The sequence below is a fragment of the Oncorhynchus gorbuscha genome, linkage group LG14, assembly GCF_021184085.1.
Source record: "Oncorhynchus gorbuscha isolate QuinsamMale2020 ecotype Even-year linkage group LG14, OgorEven_v1.0, whole genome shotgun sequence".
Lineage (NCBI taxonomy): Eukaryota > Metazoa > Chordata > Actinopteri > Salmoniformes > Salmonidae > Oncorhynchus > Oncorhynchus gorbuscha.
This window is the reverse complement of record NC_060186.1, coordinates 38,440,698-38,464,821: the sequence shown is the minus strand read 5'-3', so window position 1 is coordinate 38,464,821 and position 24,124 is coordinate 38,440,698. Positions and strand designations below refer to the sequence as shown.

The 24,124-nt window shown below is 43.5% G+C and overlaps 1 protein-coding gene across 2 annotated transcripts; it reads right to left on the bottom strand.

The window, feature by feature from the left end:
- Nucleotides 1-251: 251 nt before the first annotated feature.
- LOC123994901 (sentrin-specific protease 6-like) lies at nucleotides 252-8,245 on the bottom strand. Of its 2 annotated transcripts, none has more exons than XM_046297991.1 (16): nucleotides 7,939-8,245; nucleotides 7,340-7,590; nucleotides 5,950-6,087; nucleotides 5,748-5,781; nucleotides 5,252-5,455; nucleotides 4,836-5,020; nucleotides 4,509-4,669; nucleotides 4,218-4,334; nucleotides 3,919-4,041; nucleotides 3,635-3,727; nucleotides 2,799-3,169; nucleotides 2,543-2,634; nucleotides 2,365-2,453; nucleotides 2,138-2,206; nucleotides 1,835-1,985; nucleotides 252-1,412 (listed from the first exon to the last, which is right to left on the bottom strand). In XM_046297991.1, exons 1-16 carry the CDS (start codon nucleotides 8,105-8,107, stop codon nucleotides 1,179-1,181), a joined length of 2,481 nt encoding a protein of 826 aa, XP_046153947.1. In that variant the 5' UTR covers nucleotides 8,108-8,245; the 3' UTR covers nucleotides 252-1,178. The 2 variants fall into 2 exon arrangements, with proteins under 2 accessions (XP_046153947.1, XP_046153948.1); XM_046297992.1 differs by having other exon boundaries at nucleotides 5,252-5,440.
- Nucleotides 8,246-24,124: the final 15,879 nt, after the last annotated feature.

Here is a 24,124-nt window from a genome sequence, read left to right as displayed (position 1 = left end):
ACCATCTTTTCATCCTATCAACCCCGGGCGACCAGATGATGAAACCAGGCACAAATGCACTTCTACAACAGCGATATTGAATATGGGATGACATCTCATGGAATTACATGAATTCTATTACAGTAACAGTGTCCCAAATACTTTACTAAAGAAAGGTGCACTCAACTCATGTTTTATGCAGAGGAAAACCAACAACAACTGAAGGAAGAGGGCTGACAAACAGTATGTTATAAAAACTAAGGCAAATTATGTGCTCTTGCATCTCTGTGTTTAATGCTCAAGATCCATCCACTCACATAAAGAGACTTAAAAAAGGTTCAATGCAGCCATTTTTATATCAATATCAAATCATATCTGGGAAACAAGTAAGTACCTTACTGTGATTGTTTTCAATTTAAAAAATGGTCAAAAAGCAACAAATAGCTTCTTAGCAAAGACCAATTTCTCAGGCAAGAATTTAGCTAGGACTATCTGGGAGGGGTCCGAGTGGGGAGGGGAAAATGGTAAACTAGCTGTGATGTCTTCATCCCATCAAACAGCTATTACAATAAAAGGGCATTATACAGTATTATCATATAGTATTAGTCCAACCTAGTGTGGAGAAATATATGAAACACAGGACAATCATGTTTTTGACTGCACTGGGCCTTTAACAAGCACTGGCTAAGCAATTCAAGAGAGGTACTGGGATTTTGAAAATGATACTTTCTTCCAGACCGGTATGGCTATAAATGACAAATAACAGCAAGTTCTCTACACAACTCAGTCAGATGCATAAAAAATATGATACAAGAGCGGAACAGTATATTCTGCACCCGAAAAAAATGAACATCTATGAAGAAAACAGATATGGATGATGATCATCCATGTATAGCACGGCATCAAAAACAGTAAATCTCAAAGGCAGCAAAAACATCCAGCATATGTACACGTTTTATTCAATACAAATGTAAAATGTTTTGTTTTGTTGTAAATGGAAGGAATAGGACAGTTAGGAAATAATGGGGGGGGGGGGGGGGGGTATTCCAGCAGCATGTAATCAGGCCCTGGCAGCAGGAAGGCAGACGGACCGACCTCCAGGCTTGGCCAGGCAGCGGGAGCCCCACCCGATAGATAGGACCGTCATGTCAAAGGAAAAGAGAGTAGGTAGGTAGCCGTGTCAGACCAGACAATGCACCTCAGGGGCTGACGGGAAAGTTCTGGATCTGTATCTCTACACCTTCCTCTGTATCCTCTCCTCCCACCTCCTGTTCTCCAGGAGAGCCTTTGGCTGAGCCCTGGCCCGCCTCCTTCTTCTGTTGGGATTGGATCTTTCGAATGAGCTCCTTGATCTCCTCGCGTTTAGTCTTCATCCGTTGCTGCAGGAACCATTCCGCCAGGTTCACAGGGAGATGAAAGCTGGCAAGTGGACTCTGAATGGAGGGCAGAAAAATGTAATTATTATGGATTCACTCCTAAGCAATGTCCCATCTATTTTTGGAGTGTTGTAAGGTAGAAAATGAGCTTCAAAATCAAGAGTCAATAAAGGCCTGGTTTGGTGCGATTGCTTTTAAACAGTAGCTGGTATCCGTATTTGGGATTCACTTCTGGCTAGCAGAGTCAGCTATCAGTAGTTGTTACAGTAAATCAATTCGGTAAACATTGGCAATATAAAAATACAACCAATAGAAAATGAAAACGGACCACATCTCATTATATGGCCCCAGGTGTCTGTTATTTTATACACTGCACTGGTTGTATTTCTCGCCGTGTGCATCCTAAAAACCGCACCCTATTCCCTATATAGTGCACTACTTTTGAACAGAGTCGCTTTGCCTTCAGCCTATGCTCTCACCTCAAAGAAGCTCTCCACATACTGCAGGATGTAGACTCCACAGTCGCTGAAGTTATCTTGCTGAGGCACACGCGGGTTGGAGCCCTTCATCTGATCCTTCCCAAAACTCCTCTGACTTCCTTTCCTCACCTCCCACTCCACCTCCAGGTACCTGCAGTTACACACGCAAATCACACAAAAAGAAACACTAGATATAAATGGCTTGGGAAGGTTTGCTTTGGTGCGCCAATGCGTGTAATACTTAGATGATGTACAAATTAGGCAAACTACAATATACAGAACAGTATGAAAGAATTGACTTACTCTCGTAATGTTTTAACGACTGAAGATCTGGCAGGGCCACGTAACGAGTCCATGATGAGAATGCAGGGCCTGAGAAAACAAACAAAAATCACTCAGCAAATGCTTAAACATTGTGATTCTGAGGTAAATATGAATGGACAATCACCTCAAATCACACTAGCCACAAAGGTGTCAGGAGAGCAATATCGCCATCTACTGGCACAAGTAGAACATCCTCTCCTACTCACTGTTTACAGATGGTGGGTTTGGAGGTACACTCTGAGCTCTCAGGGGTAACCGGGTCCTCAGCAAGTGCACCATCCTCACTGCACTCATCCTAGACAAAAGGAAAAACAACGTGACACATAACATCCATTTAACTTCCTTGGAAATGTCACCAAACAGAGAAGCAAATTCCACCGTTACCTGGCAGGAGCTTTGATCATCTGAAAAGGTATGGGTGTCATCACCATTGCCACCTCCTGATCCATAACACACACTGATTCTGTGCAGACCATCTGCAAAACATAATTCAAAAAGGCCAATGAATCACAGATTCATTTCCCATCAGTTTCCAAGAAATCGCAATCAATGTTGATTTGCCATATGCGCAGGACACAACGTAGTGTATTGTACACAATGAAATGCTACTTGCAAATAGTGACGTCTGCCTATGGCTTACCTGTGTACTGTGGCTGGGCGCTGACCTGTCCATTCACCCTGGCTCCAGAGGTCTTAGGAGGCTCTTGGCCCCCATTGGGACAGATGGAGGCACCCTTTGGCTGCTCGCTGTGAGAGTGGCCCCCTGAGGAGGCCTCGGTGGCACTGAGGGACAGCTTCTCTGAGGGGGCCACGGGTTCCTCTCTGTCTGGGGACAGAGGCTCAAAGTGGTCTGGCTCTGGAGACAGGGGCCGGCAGTGGTCAGGGGGGCTGCCCTGAGTGGCAGCCTGTGTTGGCCCTGGTGCTGACTCCGGGGCCTGGTATAGGGGGTTGGCCACAAACTGAGGGCCCTGAAGGCCTGGGAAGCAGATCACTGCCAAGTACCAGTGGGCTCTGAAACACATACAGCAATGGGTTTGGTTAATAGAGACAGTTCAGTCTACCATCTTTGTCTATTATTTTGCATCAGTCTGTTCACCTTCATCATTACACTTGAGACAAGAAAACAGTCGATTAATTTCCATGTTGAAATTCGCATCTCAAATGGCAGGTAGCCTAGAGGTTAGAGTGTTGGGACAGTAACCGAAAGGTTGCTTGTTCGAATCCCGGCAAGGTGGAAAAAAATCTGCCGTTCTGCCCGTGAGCAAGGCAGTTAACCCCCACAACAACTGCTCCCTGGGCACTGATGACATAGGCGTTGATTAAGGCAGCCCCCCGCACCACTCTGATCCACTCGGGTTGAATGCATAGATATCCCCTTTCCCTTCCTTATATAGTCGGGCTCCGCTCAAATATAGTGCACTACATAGGGAATAGGATGTAATTTGGCCGCAGGCAGGGGTATTGAGCAGCACTCACGACTCGTTAATGGGAACAAAGATGAAGTCCTTCTGGAACAGGTCTACATGTCGGGTCCACGTCTTCACCCGATTGTGCTTCCTCTTCTGGATCCTGGCAAACAAGAGACATGGTTTACTGAACTCTGTCTGAAATGTGTTCCCCTTGCCTGGTCCCGCATCAGTTTGTGCCATCTTGACAACTAAAACAATGTTTGCCGTGATAATGACCAAATGAGTTGGCAAAACAGCACATATAGATCTGGGGGCTGTTGGGCCACTCTGGGCAGAGGAGAGGAGACTCACGTTAGGTTGGTGGTGTCTGGGATGTTTCTCCTCTCTCTTTGGTTGAGCCTCTTGTAAAAGAAGGAGCTGAACACGTGACTCCTTTGTGAGTCTTCTTTTTTCAACTTCTCCAAAACTAAATATCTAAAGGGAAGATGCACACATAGAAAAACAGTTAATCCACTCCCCTTGTAAGGTTGGCAAAATTCCCAGTATACCACAAACGCAGGCACTTTGTGTTCCTATAGAAAATCAAACCTAGAATGTGACTTCAAAAAACAACAATGGGAAATAAACAACGGAACGCGAAAGCCACTAACTTTAAATAAAAGTCTATGATGACGTCGTTTAGGAACTCTCCATCGTTAAGGCAGTGGAGGTCTTCGTTAGTCACCGACATGCCCCCCTTGGCTGGAGGAGGTGGGTACACCATCAACCTACAACACAACCATCCAATTACCATTAGGAACAAACACTTTAGAATGATACTTAGGAGGACAGGGCACACCGAAGTGAAATGGTTTGAAACAGAAAAATAGTGCTAGCCCCTTCACATTTCAGCCCATTTTCTTGAACATGACCCAGGTGTAGGAGATAGATAACCCTCGTACTTTACGATTGGTCCAGTGAAGGTGGGTTGGAGCTCAGCCATGTCATCGTCTTCCTCATCGAAGAAGGTGCTGGTCTGCTGCCGTGTGGCCATGCGTGTCCGCACTGTTGGTGGCGGTGTGTTGTTGGCTTTACCGCCATTGTTGTTGTTATTATTCTTTACCTACAAGAAAGTGATGCAACCAAAATATCATGGTCAAGGGATTGTTTAAAAAGAGACTGTTTGTTGAAAACCTGAAGCCAAGGAAAGGCAACACCGGCAACACATATTTTGTTAGCTAGTCTCAAAAGGCTCCAAGATGCTAATCTTCCGTTTAGATAAAGCCCACCTTCTCTTTTGTTGCTTTGTTGTAGTTGACCAATCTGATGTTAGCTTCATCAAACGGCAGTTTAGTGGGGAACTCGTTGAGTTTGTTGACTCGGCCGATCTCCTGTAGAATCTCCTCTAGAATCATCTGCTCGTGCAACGACAGCCCGTTCTCAAAGATCAGCACGATGTACTTCTCGTCAGAGTCTGGGGTGAGTAGGGAGAGCAATAAGACTTATTGACATTTTGTAGACCGTGAGGTCACAGACTTGATTTAGCAACAACAACAAAAAATACGCCATAGAAAAGTATTCTCCAAAACAGGGGGACAACGTTGACAAGTTTGGTAAACAAAAAAACACATTCATCCATCTATTTTACAGACTACTGATGTTACAACTGGCATGGATGCTTCACTCATGGATTGGCAGTCCTCACCGTTGCTGGCACAGTCGTACCACAGGCCTCCCTTGTCGCGGGTCATCTTGAGCTGGGTGCGAAGCCGCAGACATTCCTCTTGGGTGGTCTGGAAGAAGAGCACGGGTAGCTTCCTCACGCTGCACCACTCACAGCTGATAAGCCCAGACGCTTGCAGACGCACCTTCTCCAGAGAATCCACTTCAGGGCCTGGGATACAAAGCACTAAAACATCACATGCCGTTAGGTTTGCAGAATTTCAGTAACGTTTCCACAATTCCCAGGTTGTCCAGAAATACTGGTTGGAAGATTCCCTGAAATAGGTGGGAATAAGCAGGAAATTCAGAATCCTCCAACTACAATTTCTAGAAAACATGAGAATTTTGGGAAATGCATTGGAATTATGCCACCCTTCATACTGTACAAGAGTGTGAGTATAATGCATCTACAACATTTTGTCATTGGAGAGCAAAGGGAAAAAAATGCATAAGACATTTTATGTTCTTATGTCTCTCACCTTCAGTTTCAAGTTGAATGTAATCGCCCGTAAACTGAAAGACAGAGATAGTTGAATGATATATTATGTCAGTAAGACAATTAGTATAAATAATTTCAGCTTTGACCATATTGCTATAGGCTATTGTTTTGGCAAGATTTTTGATAAGCACGACTGAGTGTCTGTACAGAGAGAGAACAGAGTACAGGAGCGGAGTACATACAATGACAGGTTTGGTCACCATCCTGCGAAGAGTTCCTACTCTCACGCTCCTACAGTCCAGGATGATGCTGTCCAGCTTGTAGGGGGAGGTCTTCTGTTTTTTCCTGGGTGTAGAGTCGTCAGGTATTTGGTTTCCAAACTGAAAAACACACGGTCAGCCTTGAAATCTGCCGCTTCATATCATTCATTCCTCTTAGCGACCAATCATGAACAGTACTCGTCTTGCCAACAATATCAGATTCTTCCGCAACTGGTCATTTAGATTCAGCTGCCTAATTAGTTTGAAAGCTAAATGTCACGAGCGGTATGTTTCTAAAAGGAAAACAATCCTAAACACACAAAAAGTAAATTAGGAGACTTAATCGTTAGTTGTTTTTGGCCATTGGGATTGGGACTATCTTAGTGAACAAAGAAACACCCAGTAATATAATTTGCTGCCAAGCAAAACAACCCACAATGTTACCTTGAGAGAGCAGATCAGGAACATTGAGTTCTCAAGGACGTTCTGACAGACGGGGTCAATAAATCCAAACTGAAATGTTCCAAAACAGCTCACTATCAGACTGGCTCACTATAGCTGGGCCCGTGTACCAATTGTGGCCAACCTTTGAGAGGAGAACTGCAGAAACATCCTTGAGGGATCAACAACATTTCATTACGTATCCACACAAGTCCTATATCCTATACACAGAGGCTGGTGCAGCATATAACATGGCCGCTTGCAGCACATGGGTACACTACCACAACATGGGTACAAATCCCAGCCCCCGACACGACTCATTTCATGCTATCCCAGTCTGAATAAAAATGTTAAAAATCCTTTAAAATGTATACAGAGTACACCAAACAACAGGAACACCTTCCTAATATTGACTTGTCTCCCCCCCAGCCCTCTGAACAGCCTGAATTCGTCAGGGCATGGGCTCTACAAGGTGTTGAAAGCGTTCCACACAGATCCTGGCACATGTTGACTCCATTGACTCCAACAGTTGTGTCAAGTTGGCGGCTGGATATCCTTTGGGTGGTGAACCATTCTTGATACACACAGGAAATTGTTGAGCGTAAAAACCCCAGCAGCGTTGCAGTTCTTGACACAAACCGGTGCGCCTGGCACCTACTACCATACTCCATTCAAAGGCACTTCAGTCGTTCGTCTTGCCCATTCACCCTCTGAATGGCACACATACATAATCCATGTCTCAAGGCTTAGAAATCCTTCTTCAACCTTTCTACTCCCCTTCAAATACACAGATTGAAGTGGATTTAACAAGTGACATCAATAAGTGATCACAACTGTCACCTGGATTCACCTGGTCAGCCTGTGTCACGGAAAGAGCATGTGTCCTTAATGTTTTGTACGTTCAGTGTATTTCAAAGAAGCGGACACACACCTGATCTTTCATTCGGTTCCTTTTGGGTAGCGAGATTCTGCTGTCGACGTCGGAGAAGAAATCAGAGGTGATCTCCTCCTGCTCCTCTCCTGCGCTACTCTTCACTGCCGCCTCGACCCTGCCTCCGGAGGGCGCTGGCGAGGAGTGGGCCGAGTCAGCGGGCAGCGGGGAGACGCTGTCCAGCCTGTTGACGCTACCAGTGCTGCCGTCGTCGGCTTCATCCTCCTCATCGTCGTCACTGGACAGCACGACTGGATCACACACACACACATTACAGACATTTCATGACTGAGAATGAGTCACTCGCTCCACCATAGTTGAATGTATTCTTTCAAGAAGAGCAGGAGATTTAGATTTTGAAAAGTGGCCTTCGTTTGCAAACAAATGTGACCTTGTGTGAGAGAGGTAAGATATACAGACAGGTGCTACTGGTTGTGAGGTGTGTGGACATTCAGAACATTCTGTACTGCCAGTTTAGATGAAAACGTCCTGCACTACCTTACATAATGCAAAGCCCTGAGGTAAACTCTGACAATAACCACCGTAGAGAGATGCGAGAAGTGAGTACTTAGCAGGTCGGGATGGACCAGTAGACTTACTGGGGTCGTTGATCTTGTGTAGCTTGGCGGCCGCCGTCCTCCTGCCTTTGTTGGCGGCGACTTTCCCGGCGCAGCAGCTCCCCACTAGCCCAGTCCCCACGGGTCTCCCGTTGTGTGGCAGTAGCAGGCCGGCCCGGGTGGTAATGCGTACTGGGATGGGCGGGTTCATCACAGTGTCCACGCGCAGCGGCGGCGCCCCTCAAGGTCGAGGCCGAACCATAGAAGCTGTTCTTCCTCAGCTGTAAATTGTTGGCTCCTGGGGAGGGGTGCTGGTGGGTATGGGGTCGGATGGGGGGTCTGGGCGTGGGGGACGTAGGCTGGGCTGCAGGGGGGGTGGTGGAGGTGGGGGGCCTCCAACGCCAAGGGGTTCCCACAGTGTTCACACATGGTGCTGTTGTCACTGGATTTGCTACACTTCCCGCACACAACGTTTGGATGTAGGGCCTGCAGAAAAGACAAGAGAAAATTTAATTTCAGCAGAAGATACATTCACATTCAAATACTTAAATTTTCTTCTCAACACTATCTGTCAGGGGTAACGTCTTAAAACCCGTCTGCCCTTTTGGGTTGAAATGGTCAACTGAGTGCAACTGATAAACATGCTTCTTTCTAGTCAGTTATGTATTCCTCTCTGGCTCTAGGCCCAACACTAAAGGTATGACTCAGACAGGAAGGAGCAGGCTGGATGGTTTGATAGTTGACTAGCAAGGCCTGAGAGAAAGGCCCAGAGGGGAGTAGCTGCCACTCCAGCCCAGCAGGGTCAGAGTCCTCTCACATGGAAAGGCTGCATGGTAAATACTAAACAGTCAAATCTAGATGAACACAGAGACATGCACTTACAGGGCCTGGCCTGGCTTATACATAAAGCGTCTCAGAGTAGGAGTGCTGACTTAGGATCAGCCTCCCCCGTCCATATTAACATATCCATTATAATGTAAAAGTAAAAACTGATCCTAGATCAGCACTCCTACTTCGAGATGACAAAGTGTATAAGCTAAGACTCCTACCTCCTCGGTCTGAACCTGCGAGGGAAAGCTACAACAGCCCTCCGCCGAGGCTCTCCGACTGTGCTGCTGGACACGCCGTTTGATGCTTGAGTTGTCGTTGGCTAAAAAGGAAACAAAAGATAACACGGAAAGGAAAAATATGACTTATCTGTCATATACAGTGTGCAGTAACAACTTGTTGAGAACCGAATCTTCAACACAAACAAAAATTGCCAGAGTGGAAAATATTACCCTTGGGGAAAAGTTTCACACGGAAGCAGTGTTCCAATGTTCCAAGGTCACCTTGCTGCACCACATGTGATCATCATCACTCCCATAATATTTCACTGTGCAGGAGTTGGTTGGCCAGGCACAGTGTGCTTTATTAGCCTGACTGCCTGTGTGTGCTGCTTTCCTCCCCATGCTCATTTGTGACTGCCAGGCTCGTTCTCTCTCCTTCCTCTCAGAGGAGCTTTGCGGGCGGATTAATCTGCGAGGCCTGCTGCAATCCCCCTCTGGCAGACACAGGCAGGAGGCTCAGCCCAGATCTGCTGCCCCGCAGACCCTACAGCCTTCACTGCCAGAGAGTGAGGCTGCAAAGCCACATCCAGACACCCTCTACCACCTAGATACTTTAAAATTTGTATCACAAACATTATGTATCGAAAATCATGATGTTGGCTGCATGAATTGTCCACTAGAGAGAGCGGTTGCCAGAGAATTGAACGTTCTTTTCTCTACCATAAGCCACCTCCACATTGTTTTATATAATTTGGCAGTACGTCCAACCGGCATCACAACGTATAACCCCCCTAACACAGGACCTCAACATCAGTCTTCACCAGCGGGATCCTCCGAGACCAGCCACCCAGACAGCTTATGAATCTGTGGGTTTGCACAACCCGAAGAATTTCTGAACAAACTGCCAGAAACCATTTCATGGAAGCTCATCTGCGTGCTCGTCATCCTCACCAGTGTCTTGACCGGACCACAGTTTGGCATCATAGCCGAGTTCAGTGGGCAAATGCTCACCTTTGATTGCCACTGGCATGCTGCAGAAGTGTGCTCTTCACGGATTAATCCTGGTTTCAACTGTACCGGATGGCAGACTGAGTGTATGGCATCATGTGGGCGAGCGGTTTTCTAATGTCAATGTTGTGAGCTGAGTGCCCCACGGTGGAGGTTGGGTTATGATATGGGCAGGCATAAGCTAAGGACAACAAACACAACTGCATTTTATCAATGGCTACTTGAATGCACAGAGATACCGTGCCGAGATCCTGAGGCCCATTGTCGTGCCATTCCTCCACTGCCATTCCCACATGTTTCAACAGGATAATGCACGGCCCAATGTAGCAAGGATCTGTACACAATTTCTTTCATGTTTGAAATGCTCTGGATTGACATTTACGACAGCGTGTTCCAGTTCCCGCCAATATCAATGCTGATACAGGAAAGGACCTTCCCCAAACTGTCGCCACAAAGTTGGAAGCACAGAACTGTCTAGAAAGTCATTGTATATTGTAGCCATCTCTTCACTGGAACTAAGGGAGCTCGCACGACCCATGAAAAACAGCCCCAGACTATTATGCCTCATCCACCAAACTTTACAGTTGGCACTATGCAGTCGGGCAGGTAGTGAATCTCCTGGCATCCGCCAAACCCAGATTCATCCGTCGGACTGCCAGATGGTGAAGAGTGATTCATCACTCCAGAGAATGCATTTCCACTGCTCCAGAGTCCAATGATGGCGAGCTTTACACGACTCCAGCCAACACTTGGCATTGCGCATGGTGATCTTAGGCTTGTGTGCAGCTGCTCGGCCAGGGAAACCCATTTCACGAAGCTGCCGACTAAAAGTTACTGTGCGGACGTTGCTTGAAGAGGCAGTTTGAAACTCAGTAGTGAGAGTTGCAACCGAAATACTTTTTTTTACGCGCTGCGCCCATCAGCACTCGGTGGTCCCGTTCTGTGAGCTTGTGTGGACTACCACTTTGCGGCTGAGGCATTATTGCTCCCTGACGTTTCATCTTCACAATAACAGCACTTACAGTCGACTGGGGCAGCTCTAGAAATTTGACGAAATTACTTGTTGGAGAGGTGGCATCCTATGACGGTACCACGTTGAAAGTCACTGAGCTCTTCATTCTACTGCCAATGTTTGTCTATGGAGATTGCATGGTTGTGTACTCAATTTTTCTTTTTATCTTATCAGCAACAGGTGGGGCTGAAATAGCAAAACTCCACTCACTTGAAGGGGTGTTTGCATACTTTTGTATATACAGTGCATTCGGAAAATAATGCGACCCCTTGACTTTTTCCAACAAAAAAAATCGTTACAGCCTTATTCTAAAAATGGATTCAATAAATAAATAAATTATTATCTACACACAATACCCCATAATGACAAAGCAAAAACTGTTTTTTAGAAAGGTTTGCTCATTTATTAAAAGTAAAAACCAGAAATGCTTAATTTACGTAAGTATTCAGAGCCTTTCTATGAGACTCGAAATTGAGCTCAAGTGCATCTTGTTCCATTGATCATCATTCAGATGTTTCCACAACTTGACTGGAGCCACCTGTGGTGTATTCAATTGATTGGACATGATTTAGAGAAGGCACACACCTTGTCTATATAAGGTCCCACAATTATAAGTGCACGTCAGAGCAAAAACCAAACCATGAGGTTGAAGAAAGTGTCCGTAGAGCTCCGAGACAGGATTGTGTCGAGACACAGATCTGGTAAAGGGTACAAAAAAAATTCTGCAACATTGAAGGTCCCCAAGAACACAGTGGCCTACATCATTCGTAAATGGAAAAGTTTGGAACCACCAAGACTCTTCCTAGAGCTGGCTGCTCTGCCAAACTGAGATATCGGGGGAGAAGGGCCTTGGTCAGGGAAGTGACCAAGAATCCGATGGTCACTCTGACAGAGCTCTAGAGTTCCTCTGTGGAGATGGGAGAACCCACCATAAGAACAACCATCTCTGTAGCACTCTACCAATCAGACCTTTATGGTAGAGTGGGCAGACGGAAGCCACTTCTCAGTAAAAGGCACAACAAGCCCGCCAGGAGTTTGCCAAAAGGCACCGAAAGGGCTCTCAGACCATGAGAAACAAAATTCTCTGGTCTGATGAAACCAAGATTGAACTCTTAGGCCTGAATGCCAATCACAACATCTGGAAGAAACCTGGCACCATCCCTACAGTGAAGCATGGTGGTGGTGGCAGCATCATGCTGTGGGGATGTTTTTCAGTGGCAGGGACAGGGAGACTAGTCAGGATCGAGGGAAAGATGAACTGAGCAAAGTACAGAGAGATCCTTGATGTAAACCTGCTCCAGAGCACACAGGACCTCAGACTGGGGCGAATGTTCACCTTCCAACAGGACAACGACCTTAAGCACACAGCCAAAACAGTCTCTGAATGTCCTTGAGTGGCCCAGGCAGAGCCCGGACTTGAACCTGATCGAACATCTCTGTAAACCTGAAAATAGCTGTGCAGCAACGCTCCCCATCAAACCCGACAGCACTTGAGAGGAACTACAGAGAAGAATGGGAGAAACTCCCCAAATACAGGTGTGCCAAGCTTGTAGTGTCATACCTAAGAAGACTCGCTGCCAAAGATGCTTCAACAAAGTACTGAGTAAAGGGTCTGAATACTTATGTAAATGTAATATTTCACTCCATTTTTTTTTACATTACCAAAAATGTTCAAATGTGTTTTTGCCTTGACATAGGGTTTTCTGTGTAGGTTGAGGGAAAAAAAAATTTAAAATCAATTTTAGAATAAGGCTGCATCGTAACAAAATGTGGAAAATGTCAAGGGGTCTGAATAGACTATATCTGTGACCAACAGATGCTTATCTGTCTACCAAGTCATCCATAGATTAGGGCCTAATTAATTTATTTAAATTGACCGATTTCCTTATATGAACTGTAACTCAGTAAAATCATAGAAATTGACTATATTTTTGTTCAGTGTCGCTACTTAATTGTTTGAAACCTGAACGTTTTACTACATATTATGGAGACATGTTTAATCTTGCTTCAAAGTAGCCTAGGCAAATTCCGACCATATCCGGAGGCAATTATTTTATACAGACCTTCCATATGCTATTGGTTTTCTACTTTCTTTTGTTGTCCAGTGGCCAAATGCACATCCGCGCGTAGCCTACTGCCTTGTGCGTATTGCTGCGCTAAAAAAAGTTAAGAAATGATAGTTTATCAACATTTTAAGCTAAATGTTCTGATATGTTGCAGATTCATTGCTTCAACTTTTTTTGTTTGTTAATGTTGCCTAGGCAAACTGGTTATATGAATTTGGGATCTATCGTCCCATAGCCTGTTTGGGCTATTTGTTTCTCGACAAGCTGACCAATAGAATAGGTAGACTTTTCTACAATGGGGGATAGTAGATTGGCATAGGCTCATATGTGGCACGTCTTCAAGGCTAGGGGAAGCGAAGCCTTTCCTTAGTAAACTGAATTAAATTGGCAAAATTATATAGCCTAATTAGCCTACTCCTGTCGATACATAAATAAAGACCATATGTCAAAATAGGTTACTAAAGCACGATTTGGTCACAGAGGATCATTGGCTTCTCCTAGCCGTAAAAAAAAGACACTTTTTGGATTTTTAAGAATCGCATTGCCTACAGTCGGGAGGAAAGGCAACCCGCGCAATTTTGGCAGCGTACACTGCAAACACCAAATAGATGGTTGTTGAGTTGTGACTGTCAGTGAAAAGTACAGTCCCCCAGCCAGGCATATCACAATATTTCTACATTCAATCACAAGAAAACATAGCCATTTGCTTTCTAAACTATTGCTGTAAAGAGATGACAATGAAAAGACTAATCTGTCTTTTAGTTGAGAGAACAACAGGCCTATAGCCTATCATATTGGAACCAGCGGAGAGCAATAGCCATATCCCTGGTGCACACTGCACATTTTCACTCTATCATTGTTGGGTCAGTGCCACTTAAAAGTTTGTTTTTGGACAATAATTACCTCTTCCAGTTTAGATGGACGTCATATTCTAGTTGTGTATCCCCTTCTCATAGGCCTATTATATGGACAAGAAATGTTTTGATTGTTTGTCAGTGTTAGAGTAGGCTCCCCCTGTCATTTGTTTAATTTAACAAGATTCTGCTAATGTCTCCAGTCATATAAAGTTCAGTAGAATCGCAAGAAATGTGTTTCACGTGCAAAGGAACATAAACGATATGGCCTATAGCCCAGGCCTCTACGCTATACGCGCTCAGCCATGCATTGAACTGTCTGTCTTTTTTTGCGAACAGTGATCGAGTTATATTATTACCCTAAATTTGACTATCCAATCTACTCATCACATTACGAATAGTAGGCTATCTTACATAAGTCTGCAAATGTGATGATGCATGGAATGCTTTATTATAAAAGGTGCATTTTTTACAGTGAAACATTCTTCCCCAAACTTGAAATGGGCGTTCCGCCAAAACATAAGCCAGCGATTCTGCTACTCGTTATTCATTTTGTCGTCTGAGGAAAATATAAATGTGGACAGTTCTTCGAACATCCTCAAGGACACGTCATTGCATCCTCGACTTGCATATTCCGGGAAGATTATCTACCATAATCTAAAATGTGACTTCTGACATTCTGAGAACGGTGATTGGACACCCTAATCAGGTTATGCACCCACTGCACATGGGTCCGGTACATTACTCAAATGTCCTGTAAATTTAAATGCTGCCGTTCAAATGTCCGGCGCCACATTTTCATAACGGAAACCCTGAAATACAGTGAATGTAAGGGCACAGTGAATGTACCTGGGCTCTCTGGACAGGTGAGAATGATGCTCTCTACTTCTACTGGCTGGATCTGCTGCTGGGTGGTGCTGTACTCTTTTCTGCGGGAAAAATGGCACAGTTTGGTCAGAAGCACAGCCATATATCTAGATAAGTCTAAATCTATGGCTCTGGTCAGAAGCACAGCCATTTAAAAAAAATACTTTGTCAACAGCCATAAATGAGGTAAACAACTCAAATCCGCAGTGGATCATTGGAGATAAGCAAAATATGCAATATGAAGTGTAGGAGCGCTAATGAAGCTATTTCACAATGGAGTAAGGCTATGATGAAACACATGACATGGGATATTCCATGCAAACAGACTTCAGTCAGTGCCCTACAGATCCAGACCAAAGATGGGTGGATGCAGGTTGAGTAGGGTATTAAGTTAGCTAAAAATTACAAATGCACATAGGCACAGGCACTACTGCTTTGACTACAGCATGACATGAAATGCAAAGTCAGAACAGGACAAAGAGATCAGACCATTCAGCTCACTATGAGTGGTTGCAGCACAAAGCATGGCTGAGGAAATCCACTGGGTTCAATGTCTTACCTTTCCTTTAAGTCAAGGTTGCTTAAGAAAGGAAAATGGAGAGAGTAAGTCTCGTCTACCAATACAATCAAGTCTAACACAATAATGGTGATGATCCGTGAATAAATGGGCTGCACCTCCAACTTGATGGCAATTAGCCAAACCCTTACATAAAAAGGGAGAGTAACATGTTCTCTCGTCGATCGACTAGAGGTGCAGCCCTACCTGGCAACTTGGGAAGAAAAAAAATCAAGCGTTTCGACATACAAAACCACAGAGTCGCTTTCAATGCTTTGTTATGCAGAATGACTAGAGTGTGACTTCCGTGAGGGCTCATACCTTTGGGCAGGTTTCCTCATTGCAGCAGGAACATGGTGGGTGTGCTGAAAGTGTCTCCCCTGTAGAACGACCCCTTGAGGCGTTGTTGGGCTACCGATTAAATAGTCTGTTCTGTTCGGCATTGGTGACGTCGTTGCTACCGGGTATGGGATTTCACTAGAGAGGAAAGCAGAGAAACAACATCCGCCGGGTTTCACTGAATACAGTTCGAATTGGTTCATTATGATATTTGCCATTGTCATCAAAACGTTCCAACTTGGACAGGAGAGATTACTAGCAACAATGATGTGCCATACCTTAGCCTCTTGCCAGTTCCTAGTTTGTTTAGAGCCCTTATGTGATTATTTGTATTTGGCCTGTTTTCGTATGTTTTCAGGGGATCCGCAGAAGAGAAGTGCCTAAGAGCGGGGGACTGGTGGAGAGAGAGACAACAAAGAAGAGAATTAACAAAGAGGATCTGATTACATAAAGTATGTTGCAGTGCATTTCTGCTGAGAGCATACAGTATATGCCTGAGTGATGCTGCATTAAACGCTGATACATCCCGGTAAAGTTATGGCAAAAACAGCACTGAGCTGATGTTCGTATTCACTGTTCAGTTGAGACAAGAGAAACAGGTTTTGAATATTTAGTAATAATACCCCAAAATAATATCAAATTCACAATAAATTTCATTGGATTAAATGTTCTGACAGAAAAGAATAAGGACATATAAAAAGGGAGAGAGGTGAGACAGAACGGCAGAGGGCACCAACAGGACAGAGCAGAAAGCCTGTAGCCTGCTGCGAGCAACAATGCCATAAATGTGAGTAACGCAGAGGGGTGCAAGATAAGGCTTTCCTTAGTGAGGGAGGTAGCCTACAGTACCTTCTGCCCCTCTGGGGATGAGTGCTGCTGTCCATCCATCTCCTTCGTGGTCACCACCGATGTGCAGCTTAGGAAAAAAGAAGAGAAAAAGGGGTGGAAGAGTGTGGTTAGATAATGCCTTGGTTTTATGCCCACTTAGCTCAAACCATTGGATAAACATATTGGGTACTTCCTGAAGTTACTAGATTACATCAATTATTGAATTACAATGTCATATGATGTCATATGTAACCACATGATTCTGTGATACATGTAGTTTTACAGTAACATCACTGTCAGTTTGTATCCCTAGTGTAAAAACACTTCTACAGTCTACACACTTCTATTACAAAACAGACTCTGCATGCAGACAGTGCGTGTGCATGTGGCCATATCTGTATATTAAGCTGGTGGCAGGGAGGCTCTCAGGTGGGAATACTAATAAACAGAACAGAAAGAATCTTTGGGTCTGTCAGGCTGGTGGATACGGCGGGTGGCAGGGTGAAATTGATGCAATGCAGCGATGCTGAGTGTTGAAATGAGGTCCGGAGGAGAAATGCTTACTCATGTCTCCTCTCCTCTTCACTGCCTTCAGAAAGAGAAAAGCTCCAGTTCTGCTTGTACCCTCCATCTCGCCTGGCCTCTGATCTATCCAGAGCTTGAATATAATAAACCACAACTTGCATGAGTTCAGTTATACGACGGGAAAGTGAGGGCATCAGTTGAAACGATCATGTGCACTTCTAGGAGTTGCAGTAATCATTTCAACACTGCTTGTATTAGCACCACATGCATAATTCAAATCATCAAAGAGAACTTCGATTCATGAGTAATCCTAAAACTAGATAATGAATCTGATGTTAAGATGAAGCCAAATAGCCTCAACCTAAAGTCAAGTCAACAAAGAAATAACTGAAAACCCCTTTTATGTTCTTTGATGAATAAAGCTTAAATCGTGTCTGCGATAAAACTGTAAGCAGAGGAGACACAGCGGCAGCTGACAACAGAGCAGGTGTTTGCCAAGGAGCTACTCCCCCCTCTCTGTGGACGACAAGACTAATTTCCTATGGTGACTCTCATCATAAATGTGTAACAGGCTTAGAGGTGTAGCACCATGCTGCTCAAAAATGAGACACAGTGGAGTCGTAATATCTCACGACAATCACAATAGCTGGTTTAGAGACGACAGAAACAGATTTTGGATGGCGGTATTTCACAAAAAGTTATTTGCATGATGCTTTGAGTAGGTGTGTTTTGTGCAATCACATAACTGTAGGCCTCTCCATATCAATATCTGAGGATAGACATTTCACCACTGTAGGAAACCATTTCAAGGAAGCACTTAAAATGTTTTCCAATAAATACTATGTGGCACAGCAGCAGGGTATGCAGTGAAGCTGTGGATGTGGCAGTTAGCCAAAGGGTCTATATTTTGCTGTCAAAAACTGTCACTAAGTGTTTAGGCTAACAGTTAGAAATGTATCTATACCGGATCTTAGTACACCAACTGTAGCCTAGATAATTAGGTCATGGCTTGACCACTGAGCTCGTTCCATTTTCACCCGACTAGCTATGATTTCTTAACACTGTAAGGATGAAATCAAGGCTTCCACCCTACATGTGTTAGCCCACCTTCTTCACAACACCATCAGTAGTCTAAATGAATGAGGCTGGTCAGTCATAGATAGGCACAGCAGTTGAAGGATTGCTTTGAGTCTGGCTCGGTGGTTCGAACCCATTGCTCAATGACACAGTCACTGCAGCTTTGTTCCCTTCTCAACACTGTGGGCACTGTTGCCAGACAGACTGCAGCAAGACAGCCCATGCTAGGTACAGCAAGATATTTCCCACTTAGCTGACCCACTGTAGGCACTTAGTTATTTATAATTGAAGATTTTCATGTTTTTTTTTGTTGAGTTTTCTATAATTACATTTAGACTCCCTTTAGAATCTGTCTAAAGCTAGTAATTTAGTATAGAAATAACTAATAAACAAAGTTATTCCAGGGGTTGCCTTTATCAATATGCCTTTGGGTTGCACATTGTCCTCATTAACTACTTCCTTGCTCCACAGTCTGTAGCACAGGCAACTTAGGCCTATTACTTAATTGGTCATGACTACGAGTGTTAACAGCAAAATATATTTAAAGTGTTGGTCTTGTTAAGAGTTATGTGCAGATGATATACCGTAGCTATACCTATGGCCTCAACTCCCCCATCCCTAACACATTTGGAGACACCACATTCCACACTGGCATGGTGCTTACAGAAGTGTTCCCTTCCTTGTTTTTGAGCTAGTTAGCACTTTGATATAAGCATGCATATTATAACGCATATGGTTTGTCCTTATTGGGTTGCTGGCTATTTACATGAACACCATCAGACTAGCTACTTTGTTATGCGCTGTCTGAAATGGAAACTGACAACCATTCTCTGAGCTTTAAGACCTTGAAAAGCAGAAATAATGTATTGTTTATAACTAGCGTCAAGTTGATTGCTAACCAACAAATAACGTTAGGTTGATCCACTTAAATATTATCAAATGAAAAACAAAAGGACATGTAAAAGTATAGCTGACATGAAGGCCTGTCAACAATTATGTCTAGGAAGCTAACGTTAGCCAGCTAGGCCTTGCTGTCTGACTGTTCAATCTTGACCATTATCTACAGTACATACGTCCACAAGTAAGTTACAACTTCACCCCACGGCACAGCAAGCTATAATTTATGTAAACAAATTACTCCTGTAAAATACTGCGCAAACTTATGTCAGTAAGACCGTGTACCATTTCCTACATTTGAGGGTAGTTAGTTTAGCTAGTAAGCTAGCTTCTAGGTAGCTAGTCAGACATACACGGGCTAGCTAGCTTAGTAGCTAGCATAACTACAAACGGCGTCCAGTAAAGCAACGTGACTCGGATAATTCCATTTTAATCGTGCCTATTGTCGTTTTTGTTTCTGAAATGTCCATTCATGGTGAACAATGTAGCTTCAGATGTAAGTTATGTGAATAAATGTAGCCAGCTAGTTCCGCAGGAATAGCTAATTGCTAGCGCTCTCGAACAGGATTGAAACCAAATTTGAGGCACGCGCGCTGGATCCGACGTCTCATTTAGAGACACGGGAATGCGATCGCTAACAAACATTGCCGCCTTGCCTTTACAATTAGCTAGTTTTTTAAAAGTCTCACTTTACCTTCAAAAAAGCTTATGTTGTGTGCCATGTTTATTCCATGTTCTCTTTCTCTTTCAGATGTTGTTTGCTGCTCACCAGCGACCCAATCTCGCAGAGGGCTCGCGAGTTGGCTTTTGTGGTTCTACGCACAACGCAGAATGTGTCGATTACCTTTTTTTCAGCCAACAAACAGTTAAATTGCCAAATGTACCGTAATGGTCTCAGAATACTTGTGCTAGCTCTACCACACATTGTGCAATAATAATTTGCTAGAAAAGCCCAACGTTATTGATTTGCCTATTACTTAGCGGTGCTAGGTAAAAACATTTATCAAAATAGTACATGTGGGTCTACTTCGGCACCTCTGCTGCTGTTGCCTCATTGTAGTATTATTCGGCCTGTGAATGTAAGGGTTGGCTAAACAACTGCAAGTAAGTTGAACCACGGTTACAATCATCTACCGTGATAAGCTGCTTGAAACTAAGTGCTTATGTGCGAAGTGACAGAATATGATGTATTGACGAAGACAAGAAAAAAGCTATCTTCCCATCCCTACTATTCAGCAGTGTTCGCATAACTGATTTCATTCAGAAATACCACCTCCCTTAATTCCCATTCCCTAACCGCAGAGAACTGCTAGGTGGCGACAACTCTCCAGTAGAAGCTGAACCATCTCTGAGTACAACACCCTCTCATCATGTCACATAGCCGACTCACTTCTCAGTGCTGTATTGTTGCTCTGAATGAAATCATTATACCCCAGAACAAAAGAGCTGCTGTACAAATATATGTAATAACTTTCCATTTCATTTTTTAAAGTATGCATTTATCTTAAATAATCAGATACAAATTTGTAAAGTGGCATGCCCTGAAATGCCTCCTGGTTGTTGTAATTGGATGCAGCCATTTCTCCAATGCATAGGCCTACTATATCATATGCTCCCACTGTAAAAACCCAAAGTCAAGTAGCCTATTCATTGTCTCCACCGAAACTCCATTATGGTAAAGCCAGTGGCATGAAAACATAATTAAATATTCATAGCCTAACAGCCTGTACCATTGACGTGTGATATTAACTGAAAGGGTCCTATGTTCCCCATAATACAAAACAGATGAGGGCTTTCATACGTAAGGCTAAATAGACTAATGTAAAGGGGGGTCTCCTTATTTAATGCACAAATCTCAGCTAATGTGTTATTACTGAAGCTCCACTGCTACTAACGGATGATTAATGCTTTCCCAAAACAAATTGTGTGTTGCAACATTATGTTACATTATGTTGCAGCTCAATAGGATATTATTTTGTTTGGCACGTTATGGTGCGCTAATGACATTAGCATGAAATCGCTCACCAGAAAAAATGCAAAACAGATGTTGCATAATTTATATTTTGCAATAAAGAGGACAGAGATCTCGCCTTTAATGGAAGTCACAAAACATCTGTTTCCAGACACCTAGAACGAACCGTGTGAATGTGTAAATAATTTGATACATTTTCCTTTGCCAAATGTGACACGCTACAGATGCTGAACCCATCTCTTGTGAAGATAGATATATGTAATCTACAGAGGGCAAAATATCATTATGAACCTCTGGATACCCATGGGGGGAAAATCTAATATCTAAAACAAGTGTTGAACCTCATCCAAATACGTAGGATTCAGTACAGTGTATCCAATGTTGCTTTGATTTTACTTGCCAATAAAAAATTACATGGACCTTGATTTTACAAGCACATTTTTTTAAACCTTTATTTAACTAGGCAAGTCAGTTAAGAACTATTTCTTATTTTCAATGACAGCCTAGGAACAGTGAATTAACTGCCTGTTCAGAGGCAAAATGACAGATTTGTACCTTGTCAGCTCTGGGATTTGAACTTACAACCTTGCAGTTACTAGTCCAACACTCTAACCACTAGACTAAACTGCCACCCCAATTGAGACACGGGTTGTGTATGTGTGCCAATCAGAGGGTTACAAGCACATTTAAACACCTCCCCAAAATAGGTCTGGGTTGCTATGTGACAGAGCTGCCTTGCTGCCTATTTGCTCATTCTGCCTTACCGTGGATGAGTCTGTTGAGGGCTGTATCAAATTCTACACTTAGCATTTCTCACAATGGAACACACCAATGTATCTATTAGCTAGATTGAATGACAGAGCTTGATTCAATGCACCTTGCAGTTTGATTTGGCTTGATTACAAAGAGGTTGTGGAGAGTTATACACATACATTTCTAAATGTATTGTCAATGGTAACGACATGAATCGCTCACTGTGTTTCTTTGATTGATCAGAGGAACTGTACAGTTGCAAACGATAAGATCTTGAGCAAAGGTATTGGGTCCATACAAAAAGCGAAGGGCTCTTACATTGGATAAGGTAGACCAACATTTTGAAAATGACTTCAAAAGGTACTGACTTGATCAGTATCTTAGTAACCCCAGATGAAATGCCCAACAGAGAGGTCCCGACCATGATAACCATCTCGGAGCATTAGGGAGCAGAGAGAAGGAGAGGCCCTGACTCAATTGTCAGTAATGTGCAGTGCTTTGGTTTCCGGCTCCCTGTGCATTAGGAGAGAATGGAAGACTGTAACCATAGCCACAGTTATGAGCACACCATCACCCTTCGAGTTCCGGAAAGATTTATAAGAATTATACAATAAACTTTCAGTTGTCATTTTACTTTTGTTATGGTACATGTCAGAATGAAGATCGAATGTGGACATAATAATTAAGAAGGATAGAAGGATATTAGGATAGAATTGTAGGGAAACAGCCCCCCTTTTGCCCTCAGAACAGCCTCATTTTGTCAGGGCGTGAACTCTACCATACCCAGTTCAAAGGCATTTTTTGTCTTGCCCATTCACCCTCTGATTGGCACACATACACAATCCATGTCTCAATTGTCTCAAGGCTTAAAAATCCTTCATTAACTTGTCTCCTCCCCTTTATCTACACTGATTGAAGTGTATTTAACAAGTGTCATCAGTAAGGGATCATAGTTTTCACCTGGATTCACGTGGTCAGTCTATGTTATGGAAAGAGCAGATGTTCATATTGTTTTGTATACTCAGTGTATGTCATCTACACAGAATAATTATCTCTAACCACTAGATTACTTAATAAAATACTTAGACTTTGAAACAGTTTGGTCACTTCACAGCCATGTCTCAAGTGACTCATGTTATCCACAAGTGCAACACTGAATCTTAATGACCACCATCAGCTCTCGGCTAAAAATATAGAAGGATCCATGTTTTAAAACAACAACATCTCCTCTCACACCAACTTTATGAAGTATAATGAGTTGTGCATTAATAAGACCTCTGTGTGAACACATACTGTACATCTGTTTCCGAGGTATTGAATAGCATTAGGGTTGAGTCCCAAATGGAACCTTATTCCCAATGTAGTGCACTACTTTTGACCAGAACCCTATGGGCCCTGGTCAAAAGTAGTGCACTACATAGGAAATAGGTTGCCATTTGGGAGACAGACAGACTAGATACCATATTTCAACAAGGAGACCTAGCAACTTAGCACCTGTCTGAAGTTCCAGCTTTCATGTGTCATTATAGAACCGACTTGATTGATTGACCTTTAGGCTAGTTTTATTGGAAAGAGTTGACAAAAGGTTGGGATTACTCCTTTCTATATCAATGGTGACTGGTAATGCTGCTGGAGTTACTCTCACAACGAATGCTTATGTTTCTTAAATGCCATCACTTTAAAGAAAGACGTGTTGTTCAAGTGGCTTCGGTGCGAGAGCCATTGTCAATTACAGCGTGAACAAGGTCATACACCCTTAGACAATGACATTTACAACACTTTGGTGTCAACAGAGCCTATGTTTGTTAAGGCTAGATGTCACGCTTGTAACACTACCGCAGCAGAAGTCTCACAGGAGTGTATCACTGCTTCTCATTTGTAATGCTTTGTTTTGACTTGGTTTTATTGGGAACAAATGTTCTCACATTTATGGCTCTCAATAAATCATTTTTGTTTGAAAAGGTTAACTTGGCCCCTGTACAGTATCAGTGGTCTAATCCTTCTAGGGAAAAATTGCTGAGCAAGCAAATGGATGCATAAAGTGGAACCACCTTTACACAAAAACAATAAACTAACTTCTCATACTCAAATGGTTGAAGGCAAACTGGTGATCTTATATTATTTACCTGCGATTTTCTCATTTGCTTCTTAGAAAAGATGACTGTGAATTGACTAACCAGGCAGAGACTGAGCCCTCCTTGCTAACCCTGCCTCTGCTATGGCAGGAGTGGTGGAGCTGGACTTCCCCTGCCTGCTTCAGAGTGGGATAGTTCAGCTGTCAGAGGGGCTTGGGAAAGCTTCCCTCAATCTGCTCAGCTGCTAACAGCCATGAGTGACTGAGAACACTTGTTAAATATAGCCCAGGCAGACTCTGCTACACTCAAAGCTCTACACTCTCCTGCCCAGGAACAAAGGGGAAAAGGCA

What these genes read in the sequence shown, in the direction of transcription:
- LOC123994901 (XM_046297991.1), bottom strand. Translation starts at nt 8,107, where the DNA reads ATGAACCCGCCCATCCCAGTACGCATTACCACCCGGGCCGGCCTGCTA. An exon ending in CATTCAACTTGAAACTGAAG is followed by an intron (nt 5,456 to 5,747) that starts GTGAGAGACATA and finishes GTGATGTTTTAG; the next exon opens with TGCTTTGTATCCCAGGCCCT. An exon ending in ATCATAGACTTTTATTTAAA is followed by an intron (nt 4,042 to 4,217) that starts GTTAGTGGCTTT and finishes TCTTCCCTTTAG; the next exon opens with ATATTTAGTTTTGGAGAAGT.